General features: G+C 54.7%; 1 protein-coding gene across 7 annotated transcripts in view; it reads right to left on the bottom strand.

Moving 5' to 3' along the window:
- Positions 1-1,807: 1,807 nt before the first annotated feature.
- Dok7 (docking protein 7) overlaps positions 1,808-27,191 on the bottom strand; it is a 34,031-nt gene continuing 8,647 nt past the window's right edge. For 2 of the 7 annotated variants that reach the window (XM_017599206.3, XM_039091973.2), the window contains exons 3-9: positions 26,672-26,872; positions 17,818-17,937; positions 14,788-14,907; positions 11,161-11,885; positions 7,672-7,714; positions 4,245-4,394; positions 1,808-3,913 (exon numbers count right to left, since the gene is read on the bottom strand). In XM_017599206.3, coding sequence (XP_017454695.1) covers positions 3,783-3,913; positions 4,245-4,394; positions 7,672-7,714; positions 11,161-11,885; positions 14,788-14,907; positions 17,818-17,937; positions 26,672-26,872 — 1,490 coding nt within the window. In that variant the 3' untranslated portion in view covers positions 1,808-3,782. Of the gene's footprint in view, positions 3,914-4,244; positions 4,395-7,671; positions 7,715-9,963; positions 11,886-14,787; positions 14,908-17,817; positions 17,938-26,671; positions 26,873-27,191 lie in introns of those variants that run through there. The other 5 variants (XM_039091972.2, XM_017599205.3, NM_001130062.2 and 2 more) reach the window with 5 other exon arrangements.

Below are 27,191 nucleotides of genomic sequence, written 5' to 3' on the forward strand. Positions count from 1 at the left end.
GGACAAAGATGGCAGAGGTGAAAGCCTTCAAGTCTTGTCGGGCAAACATTTTCTGCCTCCCCAAAGACCCCAGTTGGTTTCCATATTCTGGTTTAAGTATCTGATCCCTCACACAGAGTAGCCAAAAGTTCATTCGACCCCAGCAACTGATCCTTTAAGATCATGGCGTTTATTAGCTGCTGGATCTCGGCTCAAAACTCTGCCTATGAGGAGTACACAGTCAGCCATGTCTGTAAGAATAGCAAAGCTGCAAAGACGCTCAGTGAACAACTGCTCACCCAGCATTAGGTCTCCAGTTGAGATCTGCAGAGCCGTGTAAATGCCTTGCTGTGATTACTTACCTGTAGTCCCAGCACTTAGAGGAAAGACAGCAGGGCAAGCTGGGTAGCTATCCCAGCCCAATAAGCAAAAGTGGAGCATGACGGGAGAAGGCACATCATTGTGATGTGTGCACACACTAACATGTATGTATACCTATACACAAGGGAACACTCACACACACTCATATATGGGCAAAACCCCCAGGACATCATGCAAGAAGCCCGTGGGTTAAGGACAGCAGCAGCATAGAGCAGCAGGCAGTGTGGTTCCCTCACCCACCCTGTCTGCCACTATCAGGCCAGCTGGGATATCTAAGTATCTTCCCAGAGCCCTCAGCAGTGTCTGAGGCCCAGAGAAATTCTTGTTGCTAGGATCTCGGCTCTGCCTTTCTGGTTCACCCAACACATATACTCGGGTACCCACCAAGGCCTCCTGCGCCATCCAGCCCAGGGGACTGGGCTCACCACTGGGCCCTAGACATCAGACTCAGAGTCAAGTGCAGGAGGAGCGCCTGGCTATCGGTGCATCTTCACCAATGTGTGCGTCCCTAGAGCCAGAGGCCATGACTGCATTCTAGGGCTTAGAAATAGACATGTTGACGTAAAATGTGTTTGTGGCAGTACACAGCCCAGCGAACCCTCTCAGTGTGAGTGACATAGAGCCCACAGCTGAGTTAGGGAGCGGGTGTGACCTGTGTAGGAGCTGCCTGCTGGGGCTGACCTCAGTCATGAGGGCCACCCTGACCCTGCAAACTTCCCTGGGTGAGTGTGACTTCTACGGCAAGGGAACCTCAAGCTACAAACCTAGATGAGGTTCTGGCTAGTCACCTAGCAAAGGTGACAAGGTCCTCAGGTTGGCAGGTCAAGGTCTTTGCTTAAGCCTAACTTCAATCCATATGGTGAAGGAGGACAGGTTTACGCAGCTGTCCTCTGACCACGTGTGCTGCAGCACGCGAGTTCACACAATGAAATAAAATGTCTTCTAAAGCATTCTTTCTGGGGAAATGACCTGTGTTCTATTTTTCCAACCCAAAGGTAAGGTCCAATGAGCCCAGGATGGGAAAATTTGACATCAGAAAGGAGCCAGCAGGTTGGTGGGTAGATGGCATTGATACTGGATGACCTGTGGTGAGAGAGACAAGAGACGCAGGGATCTCGGTGGCATCAAGGTTGAGAAAAGAGTGTCTTCATAGTAAAAGGAACTGGAGCCACTTGGCTCACTGGGGGGCGATTAAGGTCCCCTTGCATCAGGCACAATGCAAAATGGGTCATAGGCTAAGTGCAAACCATACTGATAAGAACTAGAACATGGGGCTGGAGAGATGGCTTAGCAGTTCTAGAGGTCCTGAGTTCAAATCCCAGCAACCACATGGTGACTCACAACCATCTGTAATGAGATCTGATGCCCTCTTCTGGTGTGTCTGAAGACAGCTACAGTGTACTCATATAGAACAAATAAAAACAAATCTTTAAAAAAACAAACTAGAACATGATGTGTGGGGGGGGAGGGGGAGTGCCTTTGATCCCAGCACTCAAGAGGCAGAGGCAGCCTGAGTTCAAGGCCAGCCTGGTCTACAGAAGGAGTTCCAGAAAACCTATCTGCAACAACAAAAACCGTACCATGACAGGCCAGGAAAATGGTTTTCCTAAAGTTAGGCCACGCCCTTAAATGAGCTGAATGGTTACTTGGGAAAAGTTTGTTGGACTTCGTCAGAAGTTGAGATCCTCTCAGTGAAGTTTCCACTGAGACAGTCAGCTAGGGCTCAGTTGCTGGAGACCTGTTGAGCATGCAGAGCCCTGCAGTTGGTCCCCAGCACCTCATGAACTGGGTGTGGTGTACACACCTGTAATCTCAGCACTGGGGAAGTGGAGGCAGGAGGATCAGACGTTCAAGTTACCCTGAGCACGTGAGATCTTTGTCCACAAAGGAAATATCTGTGGTACATCAGAAATGGCTGACCCGAACTGCATAGAGAATTGTCCAGCCAGTTCTTTTTAAAGAGCAAAAGGGTCACACATAGACTCTTCACCAGTGAGGACACCCACATGGCCAGCGGTGTGAGAAGGGACAGCTGGCTTGTGTGAGTGGTGGGGAAGTCCAGATTCTTCTAGTGAGATGCTAGATACCGCTCCCCTGAGATGGCTGAGTATGGAGTCCTGCAGCCGTGAGTGATTATGTATGCGTGTGTGTGTGTGTGTGTGTGTGTGTGTGTGTGTGTTCGTGCACGTGCACATGCACACATGCGGTGGGGTGTGCAGTGGTGAAACCACACTGGCACTATCACGTATGTGTGTCCTAAGACAAGAATTATCAGCAAGTTCATTCCTAGCTGTCCTAGCTGTGAGCAACCCGACTGAGCAGACACGTTAGAGCATAACGTATGGCGCGCTTGCGTGCCGGGACAGTATCTAAATGTGTGAATCTCAGCACTGGGCTGAATTAACACAGCCGAATGCAAGACAGAATTCATCTCTAGAGATGGGTGCTAAAGCATCAGGCACGCACCGTTTCTTCAGCTGCCGATGCGCCTGAAGATGAAGGCTTAAGTCGAGAAAACATGGGACCCAGCCCAGGAGAGGTGCCTGAAGGCTGTGATGCCTACCAATGGCGGCTAACAGCTCTTGACTGGGGTAGTTCAGAAGCTTGGAGAAGAGACTCACCAACAGTAAAACATGGTCGCAGCCTGGTTTAGGACATTCCAACCTGGCACTATCAGACATGCCCATCCCTCAACCCCTGGGCTCAGCAGCGAGATGTTGTTCCCATTCAGTCCGGGGCCCAAACCACACGTGAAAAACCTCACAGCTTTGGAAAATAATATAAATTGTTAAAAATATAACAGTAGGGATTTAAGACAATTTACCCAGCTACTGGAGTAGGTCCCAACATGATGACAAGAGGGAACAGTCCTGTCCCCACCGTGGCCTTCATCCTAAGGCACAGGGCCTAGCTCAAGGGAGACACTGCAGGAGAAGGTAGGGAAGGCTGCTGCAGTGTCCCAGCAGCAGAGCCACTCAGTGGCTCATCAGTGGCAAGTCACAGGTCCCTCTGGATACAGAACCGGCTTTAGAGTGCTCTGCTGTCACCATGGTCACCTCTTCCGTCCGGGATGGGTAGTGCAGCTTGCATTCCAGGCCTGGGGGACTTCCCAGTCCCACTGGGTGGCTTAGCAGTGCTGTTTGGCTGACACTGAGGCTACCAAAACATGGAGATGGGTCTGTTGGTGGCCCCGTGGCCTAGGAGAACTTGTTCAGGTCAAGTCTTAGGCACCAGTAAGGCAAGAGCCCCTGCTGGCAAAGAGGAGGCTGCTACACGGCTTTCACACATTGGAATGAACTGATATGGTGTGGGCCCAGAACCTACGACCACTCATTCCAACGATGCACAAAGGCCAACCACAGCCTTCCTGTCTCTGTTGGACAGTCCGGCTGGCCAGTCCCAGCCTGAGCTGCAGCCTCAGCTCAGGGTCCCTTCTTCCGCTGCTCCAACTCTGGCAATCGTTCCTCCCGGTTCTGCGCGTGCTGGACCCCTACGCGATGTGCCGTCTCCGTAGCTGTGATGTCAATCTGTGCATAGCGGGAGGCGCTGACCCCTGAAAAGCAGCCCACAGTGAGTGGACCCAGCGAGAATGTCCCCCCCCCCCGGCCCAGCTGCCCCTGCTCCAGCCTGTGGTCCCTCCTCTCTTCAGGTGCCTCAGGTAATGGAGCTAGCGGGGGCTCTGATCCATCGCCATTCCCACCCCAGCAATCCTGTCAGAACTTGGGCAGCAGCTCTCAGGGAGTGAGGGGCCGGAGCTGAAGGTCTTGACTGTAAGGTCACTTGCAGGCTCTGAGAAAGGGCTCTCTAGCCAGGGCTGAGGCACCTGGGGCTCAGGTCCAACACTAAGGTCACAGCTAGCCTGTGAGGCCCCTGGTGAGACCCACCTCGCACACCCCCACTGGCTCCCGAGAGCTCTAGGTCCATGTAATGCAGCTGCAGTCTGGAGGTGGGGCTGATGGGGATATTCACATACGTGGGCGTCTCGCCGTGTGGTCGTTCAGGCCCAGGGCTGTCAGCAGCCACCCCTGGGGATCCTGTGGAGAGAAGATGCCCGAGATATAGCTTGGAGGTATAAAGTACCCCCAAAGGCCACTCAACAGAGCTTCCCCACCCCTCACGGGCCAGTGCCCTCCTCCCACATCCCACCTTCTCACCTTGGAGACCCTCCCCAGATCCCCCATTCCCACTGGGATCTTAGGACCCAAACACTGCCCCCACCTGGTCCAGGCACCCACACCTATGGACCCCACAAGGCCTGTTCTCTGTCCCTTCAAACCTCATCTTACATCCATCCTCCCAGGCACCCTTTCAGTGCAATGTCTCTTCTCCTGCCTCTCCAGGGCTAGCATATCCCTGCTGTCTCTGCCTGACGCTCTTCTCTGCCCTGCTGCAGGCTGCTGCTGGAGGAACTCCCAGTAGATTGGGTAATTCGCACCAGGACCCATCTGTGGGTGGAGCATAGCCAACATCTCCATCTGTGAGCCCAGCAAAATGAACACCCCCTCCCTCCAGGATACCTCAGCTGTTTGAACTCTCTTTTAAGAATCCACCCCTACCCCTGTCCCATATCCTTGCAAATGATGGGCAGTGTGTGCATAGTCCAAGGAGCAAGGGACCCTCCATGCCCACCAGGTGGGGCTCATGGTAGACTCCCTGCTAAGTGAACTGTTTCGATGGGCCCCAACCCCTTCCCTTCAAGGCCAGGGGACCCTGCACACTGTTGGCAAAGCCAAGACCTTTCTCTGGTGACACTCTTGTAATTCTGTCCCTATGGGGTGGGGACAACCATAAAGAATGAGGCGCAAAGTGCCATTGCAGAGATCTAGGTAAGAGCAGTCACTCCTTTGTCCTCCGTTCCAAGTACTAGAACACGGCCTAGACACAGAGAGGCTGGTCAAATCCCTGCCCCATAGAACTGCAGAGCCCCGGGCTCAGATTGGGGACATTGAGATCCCCTCAGGTAAACTTGTTTCTGCACCCCACATTCAGAGAGAGGCCTGGCTCTGCCTGTCTGTCCCACGGATCCTGACCACCCTGCCATGACCACTCTGACACAGCTCTGCCTGAAGATTTCAGTCAGGACCTCCCAACTTCCTCCCCATCCCTGCTGCCAGCATGGCGGTGGTAGTAGGTTTGCTCTTCACAGAGAGACCTATGCAGAGAGGCCCCAAATTCCCAAGTCACATATCCATCAGCCAGTACAGCTAGACGAGACCCCAGGGTTGTGGGGGTGCATGCTCTGACTGAAGCAAGTGAACAGTTCCGTCCCAATTCCCCAGCCTCGAGGACTCCAGGGCAGACTCCCTACTACACAGTGTGCATCCTCGGAGATCTTAAAGTTATGTGCTATCCAAACTGTGGTGAGGTTCATCTACTGCACAGGGCCACATGGGGCATCCATTTCCTGGCCTCAAGTCAGGGAGCTGGCTTTGCCTGCTCACAGAACGTCCTGTCTTAGACCTTGGCAAGCAAAAGCAGGCTCAGCATTTTCAATCCCCAGGAAATCTATGATCTGAGGCAAAGGATTTCTGAGAATCTGGTGCATTTGTAGCCCAGAGAATCCATCACAACAGAAGAAAACCTCCCCAGGGAGGTTCAGCCAGCAGGGTAGAGGGAGAGCTAGTACCACCCCGCACTGCCTGTCAGGCTGCAAGGAAGTGCTCCCAGGACTGGGTTGGCAGGCTGGATAAGGGGCATGGCTGAGGGAAGGAGAAGAGGGCAGGGCAGGTAAGATCTGGCTGGGGTCTGGGTGGAGCCCCAGTGTCTAAGAGTGAGACTGAGAGGCCAGGCCTCAGCATGGAGCCTGTGTAGGCAAAAGAGGGAGCGCTGGGCCAGTTCCCATGCCTCAGTGGGCGTAAACATGTTTCCAGAGTCTAGGCACTTCGGATCGAATCTTCTTTTTCCACAATTCTCTGGACAGGTGAGTTGGAGAGGAACAAGGAGAAGCAGGAGGAACCTGAAGCCTAAACTCAGGGAGATAGCTGGAAGGTTCAGAACCAACTGACATCCAAAGTCATAGGCCAGAGGGGAGCTGTTTGGGCTCCATGAGGTGCCAAAATCACTCTCTCCCCAAGGAGCACAGCCAGCTGCTCAGGAAGGCGTGGGTCTCCTATGCCCCATGTCCTTCCTGGTACTTTAATTCAGTTTTAGCTTTGGCCAGTATCGTTTTAAGACTCACATACTTAAGAAGAACACAACAGACAGCGGGATGTTATTGTCTGACCTTACTGCAGCTGCAGGCTGATCGCCTGCTGTAACCTGGCACATCTCTGGTCCTAGTCTGGTGCAGGGCAAACTCACATGCCCCTCATCAGAGTCAAGGTCCTACCTCTCATGTGACCCTGCCCTTGCCCTCAGAGGGAGAGGGCCCTGTGCTCAAGTGGTGTCTCCTCCATCTCTGCCCCTTTGATCCTGGGGTGGAGTCCCCACCATATCAAAGGCAAATACTGGCAGCCTTAGACACGTGGTAAGCAGAGGTAGATGCCTGAACAGTGAGGCCAGCCATGCTACTCCATGATGTCGGGGAGAACTCTGGGCCAAGGACACCACATGGACCCAGAATTCAGGCTGAGCAATCAAGATATAAAACCCCAGCTGTGGATGGGACTGGGACCCTCCTGTTGGCCAGTGTACTGACCCTGCCTGCCTGTGGCCCCACTCACTGCTTCCTACCTACCACATTGCTTTCTTGGGTCTGATTGGGCTCTATCTTACCTATAGGGCTTGACCTTCCAAAGGCAACACTCAACTCTGAAAAAGAGACCCAGGGATCTGCAGCCCACAAGGCCAGGGGTATCTCTGGCCTCCAGCCATCTGACCCAAGGCCAGCTACCCAGGACCTATAGCCTCTCCCAATCCTCCGGGATTGCCCTTGTCAGGGCCACACCCTCCAGCTTTCCTCTGCTGGCAGTCAGGATTCATCCAAGGATTCTCCAGTCCTGGTTGAGTCCTCTGACATTCTCACCTCTTCTGCAAACCCGTCCTGAAAAGCTGGAACCCCTGGGCCAGTTTCTTTGTCCTGTGTTCTTTGCTATCTGGTACACACTTAGGGCTTGGACTTAACCCTTCAAATCACTCCTGAACTACAGACCCTGAGCCGGCTGTCTACTGTCCACTCCTATTGACCCAGTCATGCCCCAGAGCCATTCATCTGTCCTCAGCTCACCACCTCCCCCTGCTCACCTCTTCTAGGCTCCCCAAATGCCACTGTCACCCCACTACTTACACCCTTGCCCATCCAACAGGGATATCCCCCTTAAACCCTTCATCCCTACACTGAATACCAGGGTCCAAAGCCAGGTAGGTGCCTACCTGGATGCGTCACAGTGAGTCCAGTGGATGAAGTAGCCGTGACCTAGACCAAAGACAAGAGGGTCAGTGTGTACATCCCACTCACCCTTTGCCCCACCCCCTGAGACCCAAGAAATGAAATGGTAACTCCCAAAAATGACATAGGTCTGACAATCTGGACCACCTGTAACCCGGAGGGACACAGCGTCATTACCCAGAGCCCTTTGTTCTTAGACCCCCATAGCCCTGACAGTCTAGGAGACAGCTGAGGCCAGGGGTCTTCTGAGGAAGTTTACAAACAAGGGTCCCCAGGCTCTCATGGTTCAGCGAGACCCCAAAGCCTCTCACCTGAGTAGCACGCGCCTGTGGAACAACATGGCCACATGGCCCACGGTGACCACAATATTCACTTTCTGTCCCTGGCCTGCTGTCTCATGCCCTACAGAGCCCTCCTGGGAGCCCTGTGATATAAACAGCCCCCAAGTCCAGAATGAGTCCCAGGCCTCTGCTTCAGGCACAGCCTGACTGGGAGTAGACAGAACATGAGAGGAAACAGCTTAGAGTAGCTGCACGGGAGGATGGGGGGGGGGGTGATAAAGGCCACAGCTGGGCACATTCACCCTCTCGTGCACAGACCTCCCCTCTCCAGCTGGGGGAAGGTAGAGGCTGAAAGCCCACGGCTCCAAACATCCCAGGTACCTGCTATGAAAGGACCTGTCAGAGCAGGTAACCACAGTCACTCAATCCTAGTGACTCTGAAGGAGTTACTTGGTAGTGGGACTCATGATGGCGGAAAAGAAGAGTGAACTTGACAGCCAGCACTGTTCAGGTGTCAAGAAGGATGGTCACCTGCCCAGGATACAGGCATGGATATCCCTGAGCAGAACACACAGATCTAACTGCATCACCATTTCTAATAGTCCTGTGCAGCCTTGGGGACTCAAAGAGGTGTAAGAGTCCCCAGCATGAGAGTTAGACACCCTAGAGCCAACCACATAAAGTCTCTGAGGGGTGTACTTTGTCACTAAGCAAAAGGCCAAATCCTCAACAGTCCCCACACAGGGCATCTGCTCAGGGAGGGCCATGGCTACAGGATCAATGCTAGACCCAAGAGGTGGGTGAATCACAATGGGACAAGAAAACATGATTAGCTTAGACCTCTGGTGGGCTGTGTGTGAGGAGGGAGGTCTGAGACCAGTGTCGAGCCATCTGCAGACCCCTGACCTGAGGGAAAGCCCCGCCCCATCTCATGAAGAGGGGGGGTCATGACTGGCGACCCGGGGTTCCACGTGGAGCCCTAATGTCTTTGCAAACTGCTGGGACTTATTTATATGTCTCGAGGGATGGACTGGACAGAAGGGCCTAGAATGGCCTTCCTCTGGGGACTTTCCACCTTTTCTCAAGGTGTCATGGTGCTTCCTTTCTTCCTGAAGTGAAGACTTCTTGCCCGCCCCCCCCCCCGCCCCCCGCGCGCCGATCCCCATCCACCCAGGTTCAGGCCTAGGTCAACTTTTCTCAGGTAGCAGGTGGACATCCAAGCTGTGACAGCAAGGATTCGATTTTACCAGAACTGCCCACCTGGCTGCCCCTCTTCCTGCAGAAGGAAGGACCTTTGGGGAGTACAGAGAGCTAAGTATAGAGAACAAAGGCAGAGCAGTGCCTACCCCTCTGGCTGACCAACCCGCTGGCTCCCTGGTCCCAGGATCTGCAATCTCAGACCTCTCGCATACTTGGCTCCCTCTGGTAAACACATATCAGCTGGATGCTTATATAGGAGTCCCACCAGACCCTCAGGCCAGCCCATGAGGTGAGATGACTACCCATCAACCGAGGAGGAAACTGAGGCTCCCAGAGGTATGGGGACTTGCAGGGCCACCCAGTCAGTGGGTAGGGAATGTGGCCAATCCCCAAACCCTGTTCTTCCCTACACAGAAGCTTGGGGGAGCCAGGCTCCCAACTTCCAGCAGGGCTGCCAGCAAGAGCGAACCAGGCAGGGAGAGGGGAGGGAGGGAGGGAGGGGCTGCTCCCTGGAGCACTCACTCTCTCTGCACAGGGAAAATGCAACAGGTTGGGTTGGGTTAGGGGCTGGATGAGTCTGAGCTCAGAGCAAGCCCTGCATGGGAAGATAAAACACTACATGGCTATTTGCCCCCCCCCACACACACACACCATGTCTCCAGCCCCGGGGCTATCCAAAGCTACCTGTCCTCTTTCCCACATCCACAACACCCAGACCTCACGCTGAGGGTCAGGCCCCTGGAGTTTCCTCAGTCCCAGGCCTGGTGGGGAGGGCCAAATGGAACAAGGCGAGGCAATAAGAAAAGATAACTTTATTTCCAGTCTGAGAATGTATTACAAACAGATTTTTGAAACGCAGTAGAGCAACACGATTGGCCGCAATGCAGGTACAGATCGAGGCTTTTACAGGTGGGTTGGCCTGCCAGTCGGAACTGTAGGTGGCAATGGAGGGACGCCTAAGGGGTGGGCACAGCCACACTGCCCCTCTGACGTGGGGAAGTGGAGCACCTCTGTTCTGTGCAAGGGAGCACGCAGCCTGGGGAGGTAGACAGCCCAAGCACAGAGCCAGGGTGACCTGTGGGCAGGGCCAGAGCCCTCCTTATTTCTTCCACCTGGTCCTGGCCACCAGCTTCCTGGTCCCAGCAAGGAGGCACACAGGGAACGCTTTTGGAAGGCTCTGCAAGAGGCCCTCCAGCAAACTGATCTCAGGACCCTGGGCAAACTCAGCTTCTGGGGGCCAGGCACACCCCTGTCAGGCAGCCCACTTCTCAGAGCCCTCCAGGGGCCCAGGAGCAGACTGATCTGCAGTGTGAGTGTGTGTGGAGTGGGGGGAGGTCAGTGTCAGAGACCCCGAAAGTCATGGAGCCTCCTGAGCGTCAGTTTCCTCCTCGTGGGATGGGACACCGATCCCACCTGTGGGTGCCGCAGGGTGATGTGTCAAGCAGATCGCATATAGACTGTGCCCAGGCTATGGGCTGCACACACAGAGCTGCTGGCTCGCAGACTAGGATGTCTAGAGGAGCCGTGGTAGGTTTGACTTTGGATAGGAAGTGTGTCTGCACACTGCAGAAATGACCAGTTATCCAGAGGGCCAGTTATCCAGGAAGAGGACTGTGGCCAGGACAAGCCTAGTCACTGAGATCTGACCCAATGGGGTGGGCACAGCCCCCAACAGTGCAATAGATAGCCTATGAGCATGGCTTCCTTCTGCCTGATCCAGGGGGTGAGATGATCCTGGAAAGACTGGGTCAGGAGCTCTTCTGACCTCAACCTGACCTGCCTCCAGCAGCCATAGCACCCACCTAGGGGAGGACAGCCCTGTGTTTGTCACCCTGCCCCTGAGGCCCTTGCTACAGGACTGGTGGCTTCTCAAATCAGCACAGGGCACCTCCTCTGCAAAGAGGCTATGGGGTCCCTCCTCCCCTCCGTGGAAGGGCGTATCCAGTTCTTGGCAGCAGCGGACAGCCTGCTATCTCAGGGAGGGGGCTTTACCTTGAGTCCGCCACAGATTGAACAAGACAAAAAGAAAGCTGGAGGTGGCCCAGTATGAGGGCTGCCTGCTTCCCAGGACTCGCCAGGGGATGGACTGGGCAGCACAGCTTCACTGCCTGGGCCTTCCGTTGCCTGCCCCCGTCTTCGAGCTCCCAGACAACTGGAGGGAGACCCCGTGGGTGCCTGACCACCCGAGTCTGTAGCTGAACTGTGGTCAGAGCCGCCCTGAGAGGCGGGGCTTGGGTCTCTGGGGGCCTGGCGTAGGCTTCGAGGTGTGTCGTAGTGGTGTCGCAATGAAGTGGGCACCTGGTACTCGGCCGCCCCAGGTGGGCAGGCGCACAGTCTGGGCTCAGGTGCGCTGGCTCCAGGGGGCAGGCTGAGCAGAGAACCGAATTCCTCGCCAGCCCGCCACACGTCCAGGTTGCTGCCCGCATAGGATGAGAAGCTGCCAGAGTAGGAGGAGTGGCTGCCTGTGGCAATGCCACTGTCAGAGGAGCTCTGGCGGCCAACCTCCTGTAACTGCCGAGGCCGCAGTGGCTTGAGGGGTGGCCTTGAGGCTCCCAGCATGGCTTCCCCTGGGCCCTGGGCAGCCACCAGCCCTGGTCCTTCTTGCGATGTGCTGGCTGAGGACGAGGACTGCTCTGGCCATGCAGTGAGCCGGCTGCTGGCGCTGATGTCTGAGTGGCTGGCCTCAGAAGAGGAACTGGATAGACTTCGATCATCCCCTGAGACAAAGCAGAAACTGAGGCTGCTGTGGGGTCCAAGCAGGCGAGGAGTGGTCTCTAGTTAGTATGTTATGGCAGTCACTTCTCCCTAGTCCCTACTCCTGGAAGCTGGACCGGCAGATGAGAGTTCACAGGATAGACCGTTCCTCATCCAGCCCCTGCCACTTTCAATGCCAGCCCTTTTAGAACCTCTAATCCCTCCCGACAGCCACTTCCTTGGTCCCCTTCTGAGTCTTTCCATCTGAACTCCCATCTCCTCTTCAGTCCCCCTGAGGCAGGTACCTGCTTACAAACCCCTTCAAGCTGTGGATCTGTGACCCAGCTCCTGGGTTCTCCCCTCTTCTCGTAGCCTAACTATGGTGACTACCGTCCTGGCCACCATCTAGCACAGACAAGGCCTGGGGCTACTCACCCTACTTCATCATCCCAGTATGTTCACATGCCAGACTGCCCCAGCCAGCCAGCCTTCCCTCTGACCCCATCACTGCCTCCTTTCATGGGGACTATGGGTCTTTGAGGTCAAGAACATGCCTGGGATCAGATCCTGTCCACCACCCTCCCCTCCTGCCAGGACTGCCTTGCCTCACCCTGCATGCATGGGAAAAAAAAAAAAAAAAAAAAAAAAAAAAAACATGGCACCATTGCTTTTCCTCTTAGCCTCCCTGGCCTAGCTTGAAGGTCTTCCTGAGCAAGGCACCAGAAGCAAACCTTCCAAGGAGATAAGAAAGCTTATTGCAGACTTGAAAACCCCTTCTTCTAGAGGGAGGGGTTGGGAGGGGAGAGGGCCGCTGTCCACTGTGCAGCCCTGGGAATGAGGACAGGCACCAGACGGTGCGTCTCTGGCCTAGGAAGACCTGGTACAGTCCATCTGCCAAGCCAGCCCCCATCCCTCAGCCACGGTTGCTCCTGGCTGGGCTTCCATCCATGTCCCCACTGACGGTAGCTGTAGAAGGGCCTCTGCTCCTGGGGAGTCAGCTCCGTTGGCCCCTGAGCAGCTAGTTTGTCAGAAAAACAGTAAAACTAAATTGCAGAAGGCTTGGGGCTTGCCTAGGCAACATGGCTAGTATATGAATGAATGAAGGGAAAATAAATGAATGAATAGGAGGGAGAAGAAAGAAAGAGAAGGGACAGGAACAATGAGTGGCTAATTGGATGGGTGACAAAATGGATGAATGAGCAGGAGGAAAGATGGATGGATGGATGATGCATGGATGGATGGATTCATGGATGCATGGATGGATGGATTCATGGATGCATGGATGGATGGATGCATGGATGCATGAATGGATGGATTCATGGATGCATGGATGGATGGATGCATGGATGCATGAATGGATGGATTCATGGATGCATGGATGGGTGGATTGATGATGGATGAATGGATGGATGGTGCATGGATGCATGGATGAGTGGATGGATGATGGATGGATGGATACATGGATGGATGGATGAGTGGATGGATGATGGATGATGGATGGATGGATGGATGGATGGATGGATGAGTGGATTGATGATGGATGATGGATGATGGATGGATGGATGGATGGATGATGGATGGATGATGGATAGATGGATGGATGAATGGATGCATGGATGCATGGATGGATGCATGGATGGATGGATGAGTGGATTGATGATGGATGATGGATGGATGATGGATAGATGGATGGATGAGTGGATGGATGGATGCATGGATGCATGGATGCATGGATGAGTGGATTGATGATGGATGATGGATGGATGAATGGATGCATGGATGGATAGATGAGTGGATTGATGATGGATGATGGATGGATGATGGATAGATGGATGGATGAATGGATGCATGGATGGATGGATGAGTGGATGCATGGATGCATGGATGAGTGGATTGATGATGGATGATGGATGGATGAATGGATGCATGGATGCGTGGATGGATGGATGGATGGATGGTGCATGGATGCATGGATGAGTGGATTGATGATGGATGATGGATGGATGGATACATGGATAGATGGATGGATGCATGGATGGATGCATGGATGGATGCATGAATGGATGCATGGATGGATGGATGGATTCATGGATGCATGGATGCATGAATGGATGCATGGATGGATGGATGAGTGGATTGATGATGGATGATGGATGAATGGATGCATGGATGGATGGATGAGTGGATTGATGATGGATGATGGATGGATGAATGGATGCATGGATGGATGGATGAGTGGATTGATGATGGATGATGGATGGATGATGGATAGATGGATGGATGAGTGGATGGATGGATGCATGGATGCATGGATGCATGGATGCATGGATGAGTGGATTGATGATGGATGATGGATGGATGAATGGATGCATGGATGGATAGATGAGTGGATTGATGATGGATGATGGATGGATGATGGATAGATGGATGGATGAATGGATGCATGGATGGATGGATGAGTGGATGCATGGATGCATGGATGAGTGGATTGATGATGGATGATGGATGGATGAATGGATGCATGGATGCGTGGATGGATGGATGGATGGATGGTGCATGGATGCATGGATGAGTGGATTGATGATGGATGATGGATGGATGGATACATGGATGGATGGATGGATGGATACATGGATGGATGGATGCATGGATGGATGATGGGTGGATGGATGGATGATGGGTGGATGAGTGGATGATGGATGATGGATAGATTCATGTATGGATGCATGGATGGATGGGTGCATGGGTGGATGAAGAATAAGTGAACAAGATGCAAAAGGCATGCCTGAGATGGAAGCAGCTACCCTCACAGAAGGGTCATGAGTGTGGACACAAGGGGACCCCAACAGTCCATGCAGACAGATTGCTGTACAGCCCAGAGTGAAGGGGGGCTGCAGCCCAGACAAGACCAACCACTGACTCTACCTCCACTGCCTGGCCGGCCAGAGTGTGAAAGCAGGCTGAGCCTCTTCTCTAGCTGCAGGGCCTCCAGTGCTTCCTGGGCAACACGCTCTTCTGAGGCTGAGGGTCCCCCAGAACTTGGGTCTGTGCAGAGAAAAGGATCCGTGAGGTAACAATCACCCCTGCATGCCACCCCTGAATGTCCCCCCCTGCCTGTCACCCCTGCATGTCCCCCCTGCATATTACCCCTGCATGTTACCCCTGCATGTTACCCCTGCATGTCCCTCCTGCATGTCCCCCCTGCATGTCCCCCCTGCATGTCCCCCCTGCACCACCAGGACACCTGATAAGAACAGAACCTTCAGAGTCAAGCATCCTGAGCCACCCTCTAGCTGGCCCAGTCCTGTCCCATGCCTTCACCCAGCAGCTAGGCATCAAATACAGGATGCCTAAACCAGCCACTCTGGCCCCCTAGATACCAAGCCCAGGTCTCCATGTTTGCCCAGCCCATGTTCTTGCTCCTGTGGACTGCCCAGCCTAGGTCCCTGTCCCTGTGACAACCTCCACTAAGACAACTAGATCGTTCTTCCCCACCCTCAGCAGGGCAAGGGAATCCCTCAATCCCACAGTGGGAATTCCTCCCCCTGATCCAGGAGAGGTTTGCTTGGCCCTGGCTCGACACACCGCTCCTCAAGAGCCCCACTTTGGTCTGAATAAAGTGCTTCCATATCTCTATCACTGCCTGTGGCTGCCAGGCTAGGTGGGACCTTTTCCTGGCCCCTCACCTGAGTCATCCCACCATAAGTGACAGCGAAAAGATTGTTCCCCTGTCTTCCCCATGCACCCTGTGTCTCTGTTGGGGTGCTCCTGTGAGATCTTCCTTGCCCATATCCACACTGTCTATCCTTGACAATGCCAACATTTGGCTGAAAGGCAGCCAGGATGCATGCGGTGGGGGCCTGCCCCTCTGGCCACACCCTTCTAGCTCACAGTAACCTCCCTCCTTCCTACCTTGGAGCACAGGTGGCCTCGGGGAGGCCTCTATGGTTGGCATTCGCTGCCATGGACTTCCTGAGCTCTGAATGCCAAGCCTCCGGCAGTAGCCCTCCCCCAACTCCTTCCTCCAGTCAAAAAGGGCCACTAGAACATCAGAATGCTGTCCGCAGAGCAGGAGTTTCCAGAAACCTTGATTCTTCCCTTCCCGCCTGCCCCCTCTAGGCTCTGGGTCCTCGTGTGGAAGACTGAGGCCTCGGTGGGTCTGACCACAGAGAGTCCACACAATAGCGCACCCGCAAACCTAGGCCGTGGGGCGCTGCTCAAAAGTGTGCATCCTAGGAGCCTCTCACAGCTGTGGGACATTAGTGTCACACCATCCCCAGAACCCCTGTCCTCTCACAACACCCACCCTGCATGGGGCCAACCCTGTAGGGCTCCACACTTGCCCTAGCTTGACGATGACCATAATCCACACAGTCAGCATGCCGGGGTGACCCTAGGCCCCATATACCGAGGCAGGACATCTAGGTACAACTCCTGCAGACTCAGGCCCCAGCAGAGGCATTTTTTGAGCAGTCCCAGCTGATATGACAGGGGCAGTTGTGGAGCAAGTCTGAAATGCACCAACAGTCACCAATGTCCCTATCTGGGCACAGCTCGCCCCCTACATGTATTGGGGTACAGCTCACTTTCAAGATGAGCCATCTATGCCTTCCTCTGCCCAGTGCTGCGTCCAATACTCCCTTCACCCAGAACCATTTATAAAACAGGAAGGAGAGTGGGTTCCCCGAAAATCCAAGTCCTGCTTCCTGGCACCTCGGCAGTGGCACATACGCCACGGTGAGTTGTGGAGTGAATATGCTTCAGGGAATCTCTAAAACTGTGTGCCTCTGGGAGAAAAAGCACAGTCTCCCCCCCCCCCCCCGACATTCTGGTGACCCACTAGCATAGCCCCTTCACATTGTACATCTGCAACTGCAATGTGAAAAGCTACCAGAAGGGGGCAATGTCACATTGCCTGGACTGCTGGGCAGCAGGAGAGCTCAGACCTCAGGGAAGACTTCAGATTTTCTAGCCACTATCTCATGAGCTGCTCCAGGGATGGGCAGCCGGATATGGAGGGTCTGGTGCCCATGGACCTGTCCCAGCATTTGAAACTGTATCCCTGCCCTGGCAGGATGTAAGGACACAGGAGATGAGCTATGACCATCAGTGTGTGACCACACCTGGTCACTGTCCTTATTGAGAATCGTTCACATGAGACCCACCAACTCAGGGCCCGTCAGAATCTGGGGAAGCCCATTCTGCCCTGGGTCCCTCAGTGTCAGGGCCATGAGCCCTTTATCTCTAGCAGTATACCTGGCTAAGATGCCATTGGCCACTGCAGGGATTAGGGTTAGGGCAAGAAGCATGTTCCGGAGTTGGGGATTTAGCTCAGTGGTAGAGTGCTTGCCTAGCAAGCGCAAGGCCCTGGGTTCCGTCCCCAGCTCCGAAAAAAAAAAAAAAGAAAAGAAAAGAAAGAAAGAAAAAGAGAAAAAAAAAAAAAGCATGTTCCATGGAGCCCCTAACAAATACACCTTGAAACACACACACACACACACACACACACACACACACACACACACACACACACACACACACACCAGATTACCTCACAGAGTACCTCCTGTGCCAAATGCCAGGCTCAGACACCCTGGTCCTGACCCCTAGTTGCAGAAACAGACCAGCTGCCCACACGCCAGTGACCTAGGACCAGGCTCTCTGCTCTGTCCAAGGTCTTGGACCTCTTACTGCCCAGCCACTGCATCTGTGGCTCCCTTGGACCAACCAGAAGGCTGCAGTGTCTACCTCTAGTGTCCTCGTGGTTCATGTCCAGGAGAGCCAGGCCTGAGACCTGCCAGCTGCCCCCTTAGGCTGCAGTGTTAAGGTCCCAGCCCAGTGGCCTCTAGGATTCTCAGTCGTGGATAGAAAGGACACACTAACTCACTAGGCTGATGGAGCAGGTTACCCATCTCTGGACCAGCAAGTGTACCTTCCCCGCCACATTCCCACACACACCTGGGAGAACTGGCCGAAGCCCAAATGGGCCTTTGGTTGGGGAGATGCCTCGGACAATGCAGTCAAACAGGAAGCTGATCTGCTCTCCCTCAGCTGAGGACAAGAAGAAGACTCCAGCCCCTGCAGAGGAAGAACAGAGAGACATGAGGGGGGAGGGAGGTCAGCCAGCTCCAGCGGGGTTGGGAGAGAGACCCAGAGTAGGCCTGGCCATCTGGTATGGGTACATGAAACCTGCGAAATCCTCAGCCCAAATCCAAATGACTAATACAACTTCATGAAGCCACATTCCCCAGGGCCCCAGAGCCCCACACGCCCAGAGCTCCAGAGCCCCAGAGCCCCAGAGCCCCAGAGCCCCAGAACCTCAGAGCCCCAGAGCCCCACACACCCAGAGTCCCAGAGCCCCACAGCCCCACACCCCAGAGCTCCAGAACCCGAGTCCCAGAGTCCCAGAGCCCCAGAGATCCAGAACCCGAGTCCCAGAGCCCCAGAGCCCCAGAACCCGAGTCCCAGAGCCCCACAGCCCCACACCCCCAGAGCCCCAGAGCACCAGAGCCCCAGAGTCCCAGAGTCTCAGAGCCCCAGAGCCCCAGAACCTCAGAGCCCCAGAGCCCCACACACCCAGAGCCCCAGAACCCCATACCCCCAGAGCCCTTGCATCTCTACTGCTGCTTAGTGAGCCCATCAATGCAATGTGGAAACACAGAACCAGCCTTGGGCACCAGGTCCATAGCATCCTAGCCTGCCTGGAACTGGGCCAGGGCAGCAATCTTCTATACCTGAAGCAATCTGTGCCCAGGGTGCTGAGGTGGGTGCTGTCTCTCTAATGATGCCTAGAGATTGGCTGGAAAACTTGCGCCAAAATGCCAGCTGGGTGTCCTTCCCAGACAGCGCTGCATGGCCCAAGCAGTGGTCCCACACCTCATAAGCTGTCCTGTCCTGACTTGCCAGGACTGCTCTCTAAAGGGATGTTGACCAACCCACTGCCTCCTGTGGGGAGATGCTCAGGCCAGGACACCCTCTGACCTCCAGGCTCCCTGCAGACTTCCTGAGAGTCTTCCCCCAGCCCATGCTAATGACAAGGGAGGCACTTCTGGGAGTTCTCCTTGGGTCTCCAGCTCCCCAGCCTGTCACCATCACTGACTCTGGCCCTCACTCAGGGCTGTGCCAAGTCACCTGTGGATGGCTGTCCCATTGTGGCACAGTGTGGGGTGCCCACCTCACAAATGATCAGCTCTCATTCTGAGCAGTATCCCCGACACTGAGTGACCTATCCCCTTTCTGGAGGTCAAAGGGTAAAGATGAACCCCTGAGGTAGCACATATGTCCCAGGGCTAACTCTGCTCCCCCTGTCCACTCAGCAGAAGGAAGGAATAGCATGCAATCAGCCTAGGGTCACTTGGGCAGAGGGACCACATAGGTGCTCAGAGCTCTGTGCCCAGAGAAGCCCAGAGCAATGAGTCAGCATGGAGGACACCCCCAGGCTGTCTGCCATCAGGCACCAGGCCGGCCCTCCCGCTGGGCCCTGCCTCCACCAAGGGTGAATGAAGTCCGCCCCTGGCTGGGTGAATGAGCGCCTAGCCAGGCTGGCTGCACCCACCTGCTGAGCCAAGGCCATGGGCCTAGACACTCGGTGGTGTGTCACCACACAAGAATCTCTCTCTGCTCCCGGCCTCTGCCATTGCCCAAAGAAAGTCAGGCAGGGTCCATGCAGGAGGACTCTCAGGAACAGAAGGCAGGGATAGCTCTGTACCGCTGGGTAAGAGCTGAGAAGTCCCCTCGCTGAAAGTCCTGCACCCAGGTCACACTCCGTCTTCGCTGAACATGAGGCTCTGGATGCCAGGGGCTCAGCTAATCCCGAGACACACAGGCTGCTGTGTCTGCCCCTGCATGGCCACCCCAGTGACAGCATCTGTGGCTACTAAAGTTCTGTGATGTCTTAGACCATTCTTGTCTTAGAGATAAGCAGATGGAACCCACAGCAAGCCAGAGACGGACTCAAGCCTAGGGTAGAGCCCACTGGGATACTGCCCAGCACCACAGAACCGGGTGCTGCGGACCAAGAGAGACATAGAGCAGAAGTGAACCGCTACCCTGATGCCCACCCAGGAGGCCACCTCCAGAGCTCACTGGCTCCGAAAGGCCCTTGGTGGATCTGGTGGGTGGGCTCTGCAAGCCAAGACCGTGCTGGGCCTTGGCTAAGTGAAGTATGCTGGCCAACATCTGCTGGACAGCTCACACAAAGCATCCCGTGCTTGCTTCTGTCCCCATCCACCACCCCACCCACTGCAGGGCTCAGTCAGTCTGGCCCCAGCTCTCATGGAAGGCCAATCCTCTAATCCTGAGCTTACAGGCAGCTGGCAGAAACCGCAGGACAATCAGTCCCCCGACTATAAAAAACCACATTACCGAAGGGAGTGGAGCGGGCCCTGCATTCCACCACGGCTGCATCTACAGAGTATCAGGCTCCCCCGGAAATGCAACCAGCCAGACAAGGCCCAGGAACCTAGCAGCTACCAACCTGGGCCCCAAATGCCCATGTGGCATCCCCACCGACCGAAGGATATACCTCTTCCAGGTCCCATCAACCTGGACCCTCAGAATCCAGGGATAAGGCCTCCCCACGATACATTTCTATCTCCTATCCTGTCCCCTCTGTCCCCCCTACCTGCCCAAAGTTCTTAGAATCACCCAGGGCTCCCTAAACATGGCTGCCCCACCTGGCATGCCTCTACATGGGAGATGCCCATCCACACTCCTCGGCATGTAGCAATGACCTTTAAAACAGCATCACAGTGCTTCTCAACTTTCTTAACGCTGTGACCCTTTAATACAGTTCCTCATGTTCTGGTAACCCCCAACCATAAAATTATTTTGTTACTACTTCATAGCTGTAACTTTGCTACTGTTATTAATTGTAATGTAAATGTCTGTGTTTTATAATGGTCTTAGGTAACACTCCCAAAAGGGTCGTGACCCACAGATTGAGAAACACTGTGATATCACCTTTTATTAGTTCTAAACTCTGATCTTTACCCCCATTCCAGGAAGCCAGATGCCCACTGAGTTGTTTTCACCTCTGCCACAGTCCTTGTGATGCTTACTCTGCCTTACATCCCATTAGCTGTCTGCCGCACTAGACCCCAGACCAAACACCATATGACCCCAGTGACCTCCCGGGGCCTGATGCCAGGTCCCTTAGATAAGAATAAAAAGACACCTACAAGGTTCTTTGCTGCTTGCTAGCTTGTATGTTCCAAGAAAGGGTGGAGCCCAGGTCCCCTGCCCACCCATGAGGCTAGGTCCTATTTCCTTACCTCTGGCCAGCCTGAGCCTCCTTGGAATAGGATAAAGTGGCTGAGATGACAATCTGCTTCTCCAACTCTGGGATTTGGTCACTGAAGGAGCCTGGAGCCACCCACTCATGTCCCCTTGGGACTGCCCACCATGCAGAACAGCCCGACTGTGCTGCTAGAAGAGCGATGATTGTGACCTCCACACCAACCACAGCCTCCGCCATCAGTCTGGCTTCCACTGTTTGAGTGACCTAGTCTGTGCCTCGTGGGACAGAGATGGACCACCTCAGAACTCTGATCCAGAACTATAAGCAGCAGAACAGATGCTGGAATTGGGGTGTTTACTACAAGGACCCAAAGGTGGGGTGCTGGAAACTCCGAGGATCTACCGAGTTTTTTTTTCTACCAGAACGTGTCCTTGAAATTGCTATTACAATGATCTCTAGATATATGCACTCTTCCAAATGTCTCAGGCTTGGCCCAGCAAGGACCAGCACTTCTTGAGTGGAGTACTGAGACATTAGCCAAAGACCCTGTCAGCTTGTTCCTGGGCACCCTCGAGAGCACCTTTATAGACCCATAGAACCCTTTTCACAGACCCAGATGAAACCACTCCTTCGTTCCCCTGCCTGCCTCTGCTCTCGGGGTTCCTGCTCATCCACACAGCCTACACCAGTACCGGCCTCCTCCTAGGTCCTGACTCTAGTTTCTTGAAGACCAAGCTGAGGTCCTGGTCCTCAGGAAGAGAGTGAGCAGCCAAGCCCCAGAGAAGGGAACCCCCAAGCCCAACCTCAGGCACACTGCAGGTGCACAGGTCACCTCAGGAGGGAGTGGCATGGTGAGAGGTGACGCTCTCCTGTACCAACGAGGAAGCCAAGGCGTTGGGCTCCATCACAATCATTCTGAAGAACTGCAGTCAATCACACAGTAGCACTGACATTCCCAGTGAGGTTTCAGTCTGGGAACCTGCTTTCTCTTATGTAGCGGCCCGAGCTGAGGCACAAAGACGCCATGTACCCCAGGAGGTCACGTGACCCTGTCTCAGAGGTCAGAGGACACTATGCCTTTCCTCTCCCTCTTCTGTCTCGAACTAACGGCTTGCAGCAAATCAGCCCCGGAGGACACAGATGGTAGGTGTTGACAGCTGGCAGGGTCTGAGTCACCTAGCAGCTGGTCCTGCGCCCTGGCTCCCTGCTTGGTGCCCACTCTGCCCAAGAAAGCCTTTTGTTCCTCAAGAGGAAGAAGGGCTGGCACGTGCCGGATGGAGGCCTGGGGTAAGCAGCCAGCCCCACCCTGCCTCAGGAACAGGTGCCTAGACAAACTGCAGTACATGAACTGGGCCATTCCTGCCACTGTCCCCACCTGGCCACCGGCAGCCATGGCAGCTCGTGCCTCAGTCTCTTCTTCAAAATAGAGCTAGGGTGACAGCCCCAGGCGGTGAGATCTCAAGAGCTAGGGCACTCGAGCACTTAGACGCATCCCTCTCTGTGTCCAGTAGGGTAGCTCTCAAGAAGCTTACTGTGGCCAACCTGGGCCTTGTGTGACAACAGGTTCCACACTGATGGGGCCTGGACCCACACCGAATGCAGATGTCACTAGATGACTACATAAGGGGGAGGAGTCCTCTCCAATCCAGACTGGCAGAACCCGCAAAGCCAACAGAGCTGAGACCACAGGCCTGGAGAATGGTGACAGCCAGGGGCCTGACTCATTACCTGCTGCTGACTGCAGGATCTCCTCTGGAGGCCACAGAGAAGTTCCCACAAATGGCCACATCTCTTGAATGTCACTCCATGACTCCACTGAGTCAAAGGGCTTTGTACTACATGTCTGGGACGTCTGCATCACTGTCCCTGAGGCCCATGAACAAGGCATGAGAAAGGCACGGAGCTAGCTCCACAGAGCCCGGGAGCACTCGGAGCACTCGTTCTGCCCCTGCCCTGATCCCGCTGCCCCACCTCAGCATGGGGCCCCGCCTCTCCCACAGTCAATCTCCATCCAGAGGGCACTCCCGGAAACCACTGACCATGCTGCCACAGCTGCGGCATAGCTAAGGCTTCCTGTCCTTGTCTGGAGAAAAACCAGAACCTGCTAGGTTCTAGGCTCCTCGAGGCCTTCCTCTCTTGGTCTACCATCTCCTGGGTTGCCTTTCTGGGTTGCCACTGAACCTGTCTCAAAGCAAATGGGCCCAGCACTTCTCTTCCCCACAAGGCCCCTGACATCCAACTAAACCAACAAATTCTAGTAGATGAAAAGCAATCTTGGGAAGGAGTCATCTCCATACTGTCTGGGGAGCAGACTAGGGCAGAGCCATGGGGTGTGGCTCTGGAGGGGGATAGGGGCAGGCCGGGGTCTGTCCTTGGGGAAGGAAGATGTTAATTCTATATACTTGAGATCTTCTAAGGCCTTCTGGTACGTCCCACCAGCCATCTGTCCTCCAAGATAGACCTCCAAGCACCATGACTCAAATTTTATAACCATCATGGTTAAACGTTGACTCCCAAAAGACCTGACCTCGTGTGTATGTAGAAGGGTCTTTGAAGATGGGTTGGGTTAGATTGTAAACACAACACTCTCCTGGCTAACCCAGGTGGCCCTACAGCCGGTGACAGTCCTCATCAGACCCAGAGGAGACACCCACTGGAAGACCAGGAGTTCAGTTAATGAGGAAATCAGACATAATCCCAAGGGCCCTAGAGGAAGGCCATACTGACCCTCTCGTTGGGGACTGTTGGCCCCAAACTGAAGGACCCCATTTCTGTTGCCTTAACAACCCTGTTCGGTTGTGGTGACTCCAGATGCCTGTGCCTCCCTGAGCCTCAGAAGGCTGCAGCTCCTTTCCATGCCTGCAGATGCATGGGCTCCATCACCCCTTCTGCCCACCTGCCTTGTGCTCGGAGTTGCAGCAGTTCTCAGACCAGCTGGAGCAGAGCCAAGTGTATCCACCCCTATCAGAAAACAGCGCCTTGGGGTACTGTCAGGGACAGAGGTAGGCTTGCCTAGTCAGTCTCTCCATATGCCTTCCCAGAGAGAGGGAGGCCTCCCTCCCGAAATCCTGCAGCTACACCTCCAATCAGGTCACTCTGAGCCTGACTACATTCTGCAGGGGCTAAGCCTCACCCTCTTATATCTTACATCCTTCTCACACCCCAGCACAGGTCAGGGGTACACTCCTGAGAAGGGAAGGAGGCAGGGGGGGGGGCAGGTTGTAGGAGTCTCGGCCGCCTGTCCTAGGAATTCCACTGCTCAAGGTCCAGGCCTCTAGACAACTGGGGCTCCCTGTCCCCAAATGCAGCACCTAACCATGGTCACCACACAGCCTTTTCCAGCAACCAGTGACCTGTAGGCCACTGTAGGATTTGGGCCAAGTAGGATTTGAGCTGGAGAGAGAGGATTGCCAGCAGTGTTAGTGCCAGGGCTGTGAAGCAGGACCCAGACTAGCCGGCTCCAAGCACAGTGGTTCCAGGCAGCCTCCTGCAGTTGACGAGCTAATTCAGGACCTTGCTCAGAAGCCTCAAGGAAAACACCACAGCCTAGGTCAGGTGCTCGCTTCTCAGCAGAGCTAACATGCTGCAAGGCCCAGGATGGTGATGTGCAGAACAGAGCCCACTGATACCAAGAGGCCGCGCTGTGAACTCAGAGGCCCCAGGAGAGAAATGTGTGTCAGGCCCTAATACCCTGGTGCCTAGACACAGAGAACAGGCCTCCTTGGAAATGGGTCCCCCGGCCCGGCCCACCTGGGGGCTGGAAAGCATGTGGGCCAGCACCACCCCTAACCTGTGCCCAGGAATCCCACAGATCTTGAAGCAAGGATTCTGCCCTGCTCCATCAGAGCGATTCTAGGAACTCCCAAATCGAGAGGCTCCCAGGAAGGAGAAGCCACTGTACGATTGACTGGTCTGAGGTTCCCAAATATCAAATGACAGAGGGGACCAACTGGCTATCCCACCACCACAGCCGCAGGCCATGCTGGAATCCTCTGCTCTTGAGACCCGCCAAGGAAGAAGGCTCAGCACCGTGGGAAATGGCTGTGCTTGCCCCAGCGCCATGACGTCACGCTGCCTCTGTCTGGGGAGGAATGTTGTCCTGCCTCATCTCCCCATGTATCCCCTCACTAAGCATCTTTATAAACCACACCTTGTCTCCTCAAAGGAGCTCCCACTCAGAGCCCCACTGTGGGCTCCCAGCATCCAGCAGAGACTGAGGCACGGTATCCACCCCCATACAGCCCTTTGCAGAACATGAGGTCCAGGCAGCCAGTGACCAGCACAACCCATATCTATGCCATCCCAAGGAGAGGGGGATGTCACTCCAGGAGCCTGTGCTACACATCCAACCAGGCCATGCTGAGCCTGGCTATGCTATGTAGGGGCTAAGCTCAACCTCTTACCTCTTGCACCTCAGCAGAGGTCAGGGGCGTATCCCTGGCAAGGGGAGGACGGATGGGCAGGTTGCATGAGTCTCCACTGCCTGATCTAGGAATTTTACTATGCAAGGTCTGGGCCTTGAGCCAACAGGGGCTCCCTGGCCTTGATACAGCGACTCCCCATAGGCACCTCAGGCCTGGCCAGGTTGCCAGAATGGGCACCTCAGACAGCAGCACACTGTGTAGTGCGGCTGGCCTCTCAGGAGAGGAAAAGGGTTCTGACCCTTCGGTGACTGCAAGTCTGAACTCCACAACATTGTACGCAGCCCCCATAGAGAGCAGCATAGGGGGAGGTCACTGGAGCACCTCACTTCTGGTATGAAAGGCCTCCCTGTCCTCCAAACACCAACCACCTGCCGAGCTCCCATCCTGGCTACCAGAGGCCAGCCCATCGTGGCTGTTGCATGGCGACCTCTGCACTCACCTCACCCTGGTCACTGTGAGTGGAGACAAGCATGGTGTGGCCCTGGGGACTCGGGGTAGGACCTTTCCACCTCCCAGGTCAGATCCACCCTTCCCACCCTGCCTCGCTGTTGACATGCAGGCAGCTCTGGGCAGCACAGCAGTCATGGCAGTTGGTCTGTCTAAGGCACTGCTTCTCAATCTGAGTATTTTGACCTGGTTGGGGATTGAATGACCCTTTCACAGGAGTCGCACATCAGATATCCTATATATCAGATATTTACATTATGGTCCATAACAGTAGCAAAATCACAGCTATGAAGAAGTAACAAAATTAATTTTATGATAGGAAGTCGCCACCACAGGAGGAACTGTACTAAGGGGTCTCAGCGTTAGGAAGGTTGGGAACCACTGGGCTGTTGGACTTTTGGGTCAGTGAATGTACTTCTCTAACTGTGGCATCCACAGGACCCCAGTCATGCCCCACACTGACCTCATACACAAGCCATAGAGTGACATGAAGCTGCTCTCTGGGGTTTCCCAGGATCCCTCAAGCTCCCTCCCATCCCCAGAAACAGCCAATGGGCAAGTCAATGCCTGGCTTAAGCAACTGCAGCCCTGTTGCTTGGAGAAACAGACTACAGCCTCCCGTCAGGTGCCCAAGCCAACATGCGTAGGCCAATCAGCTCAAGTGTCCCCAGTGTCCCCAGTGTCCCCCACACAGCATACTTACAGTACCCACACCTGGTCCCGCCTTCAAAGATGAATCCATTTGGCACAGCCCCATAACGCCGGAGATCAGACAACTTCCACTGCCCCGTGACAGTTGGAGGGATGTCTCTGGCCAGGACCAGGATGTCATTGCAGAGATGAAGAGTGGCTGGACCACTCTCCAGTTTGGTGCCAGGAGCTACCGTCACATGGAACCGATGCACTGAGGACCAGACAGCGGAGAAAAGGGCATTACCGGGGTGAATGAGCTGGGAGGAGATGATCAGGCAGGGGCCATGCTCTCACGGCCACTCAACCAAGAATGAAGGACATATGCCGGGAAGTACTAAGCTGTCAGAGGGCCCCACTTATATCCCACCCATATTCCAGGATCTTCCCTAGCCAGAAACAAGCAAGTTCTCTGAGGAGACTGCCCAGCTCTGAGGACACTCCTTGTGGCCCCTTTCCATCAAGGCAGCCAATGTGCTCCCATTTCAGAGATGGGAAAGCAAAGTTCAGGAGTGGAGTATGTTTCATCCTGT

The sequence above is a fragment of the Rattus norvegicus genome, chromosome 14 (assembly GCF_036323735.1).
Source record: "Rattus norvegicus strain BN/NHsdMcwi chromosome 14, GRCr8, whole genome shotgun sequence".
NCBI classification, from domain to species: domain Eukaryota; kingdom Metazoa; phylum Chordata; class Mammalia; order Rodentia; family Muridae; genus Rattus; species Rattus norvegicus.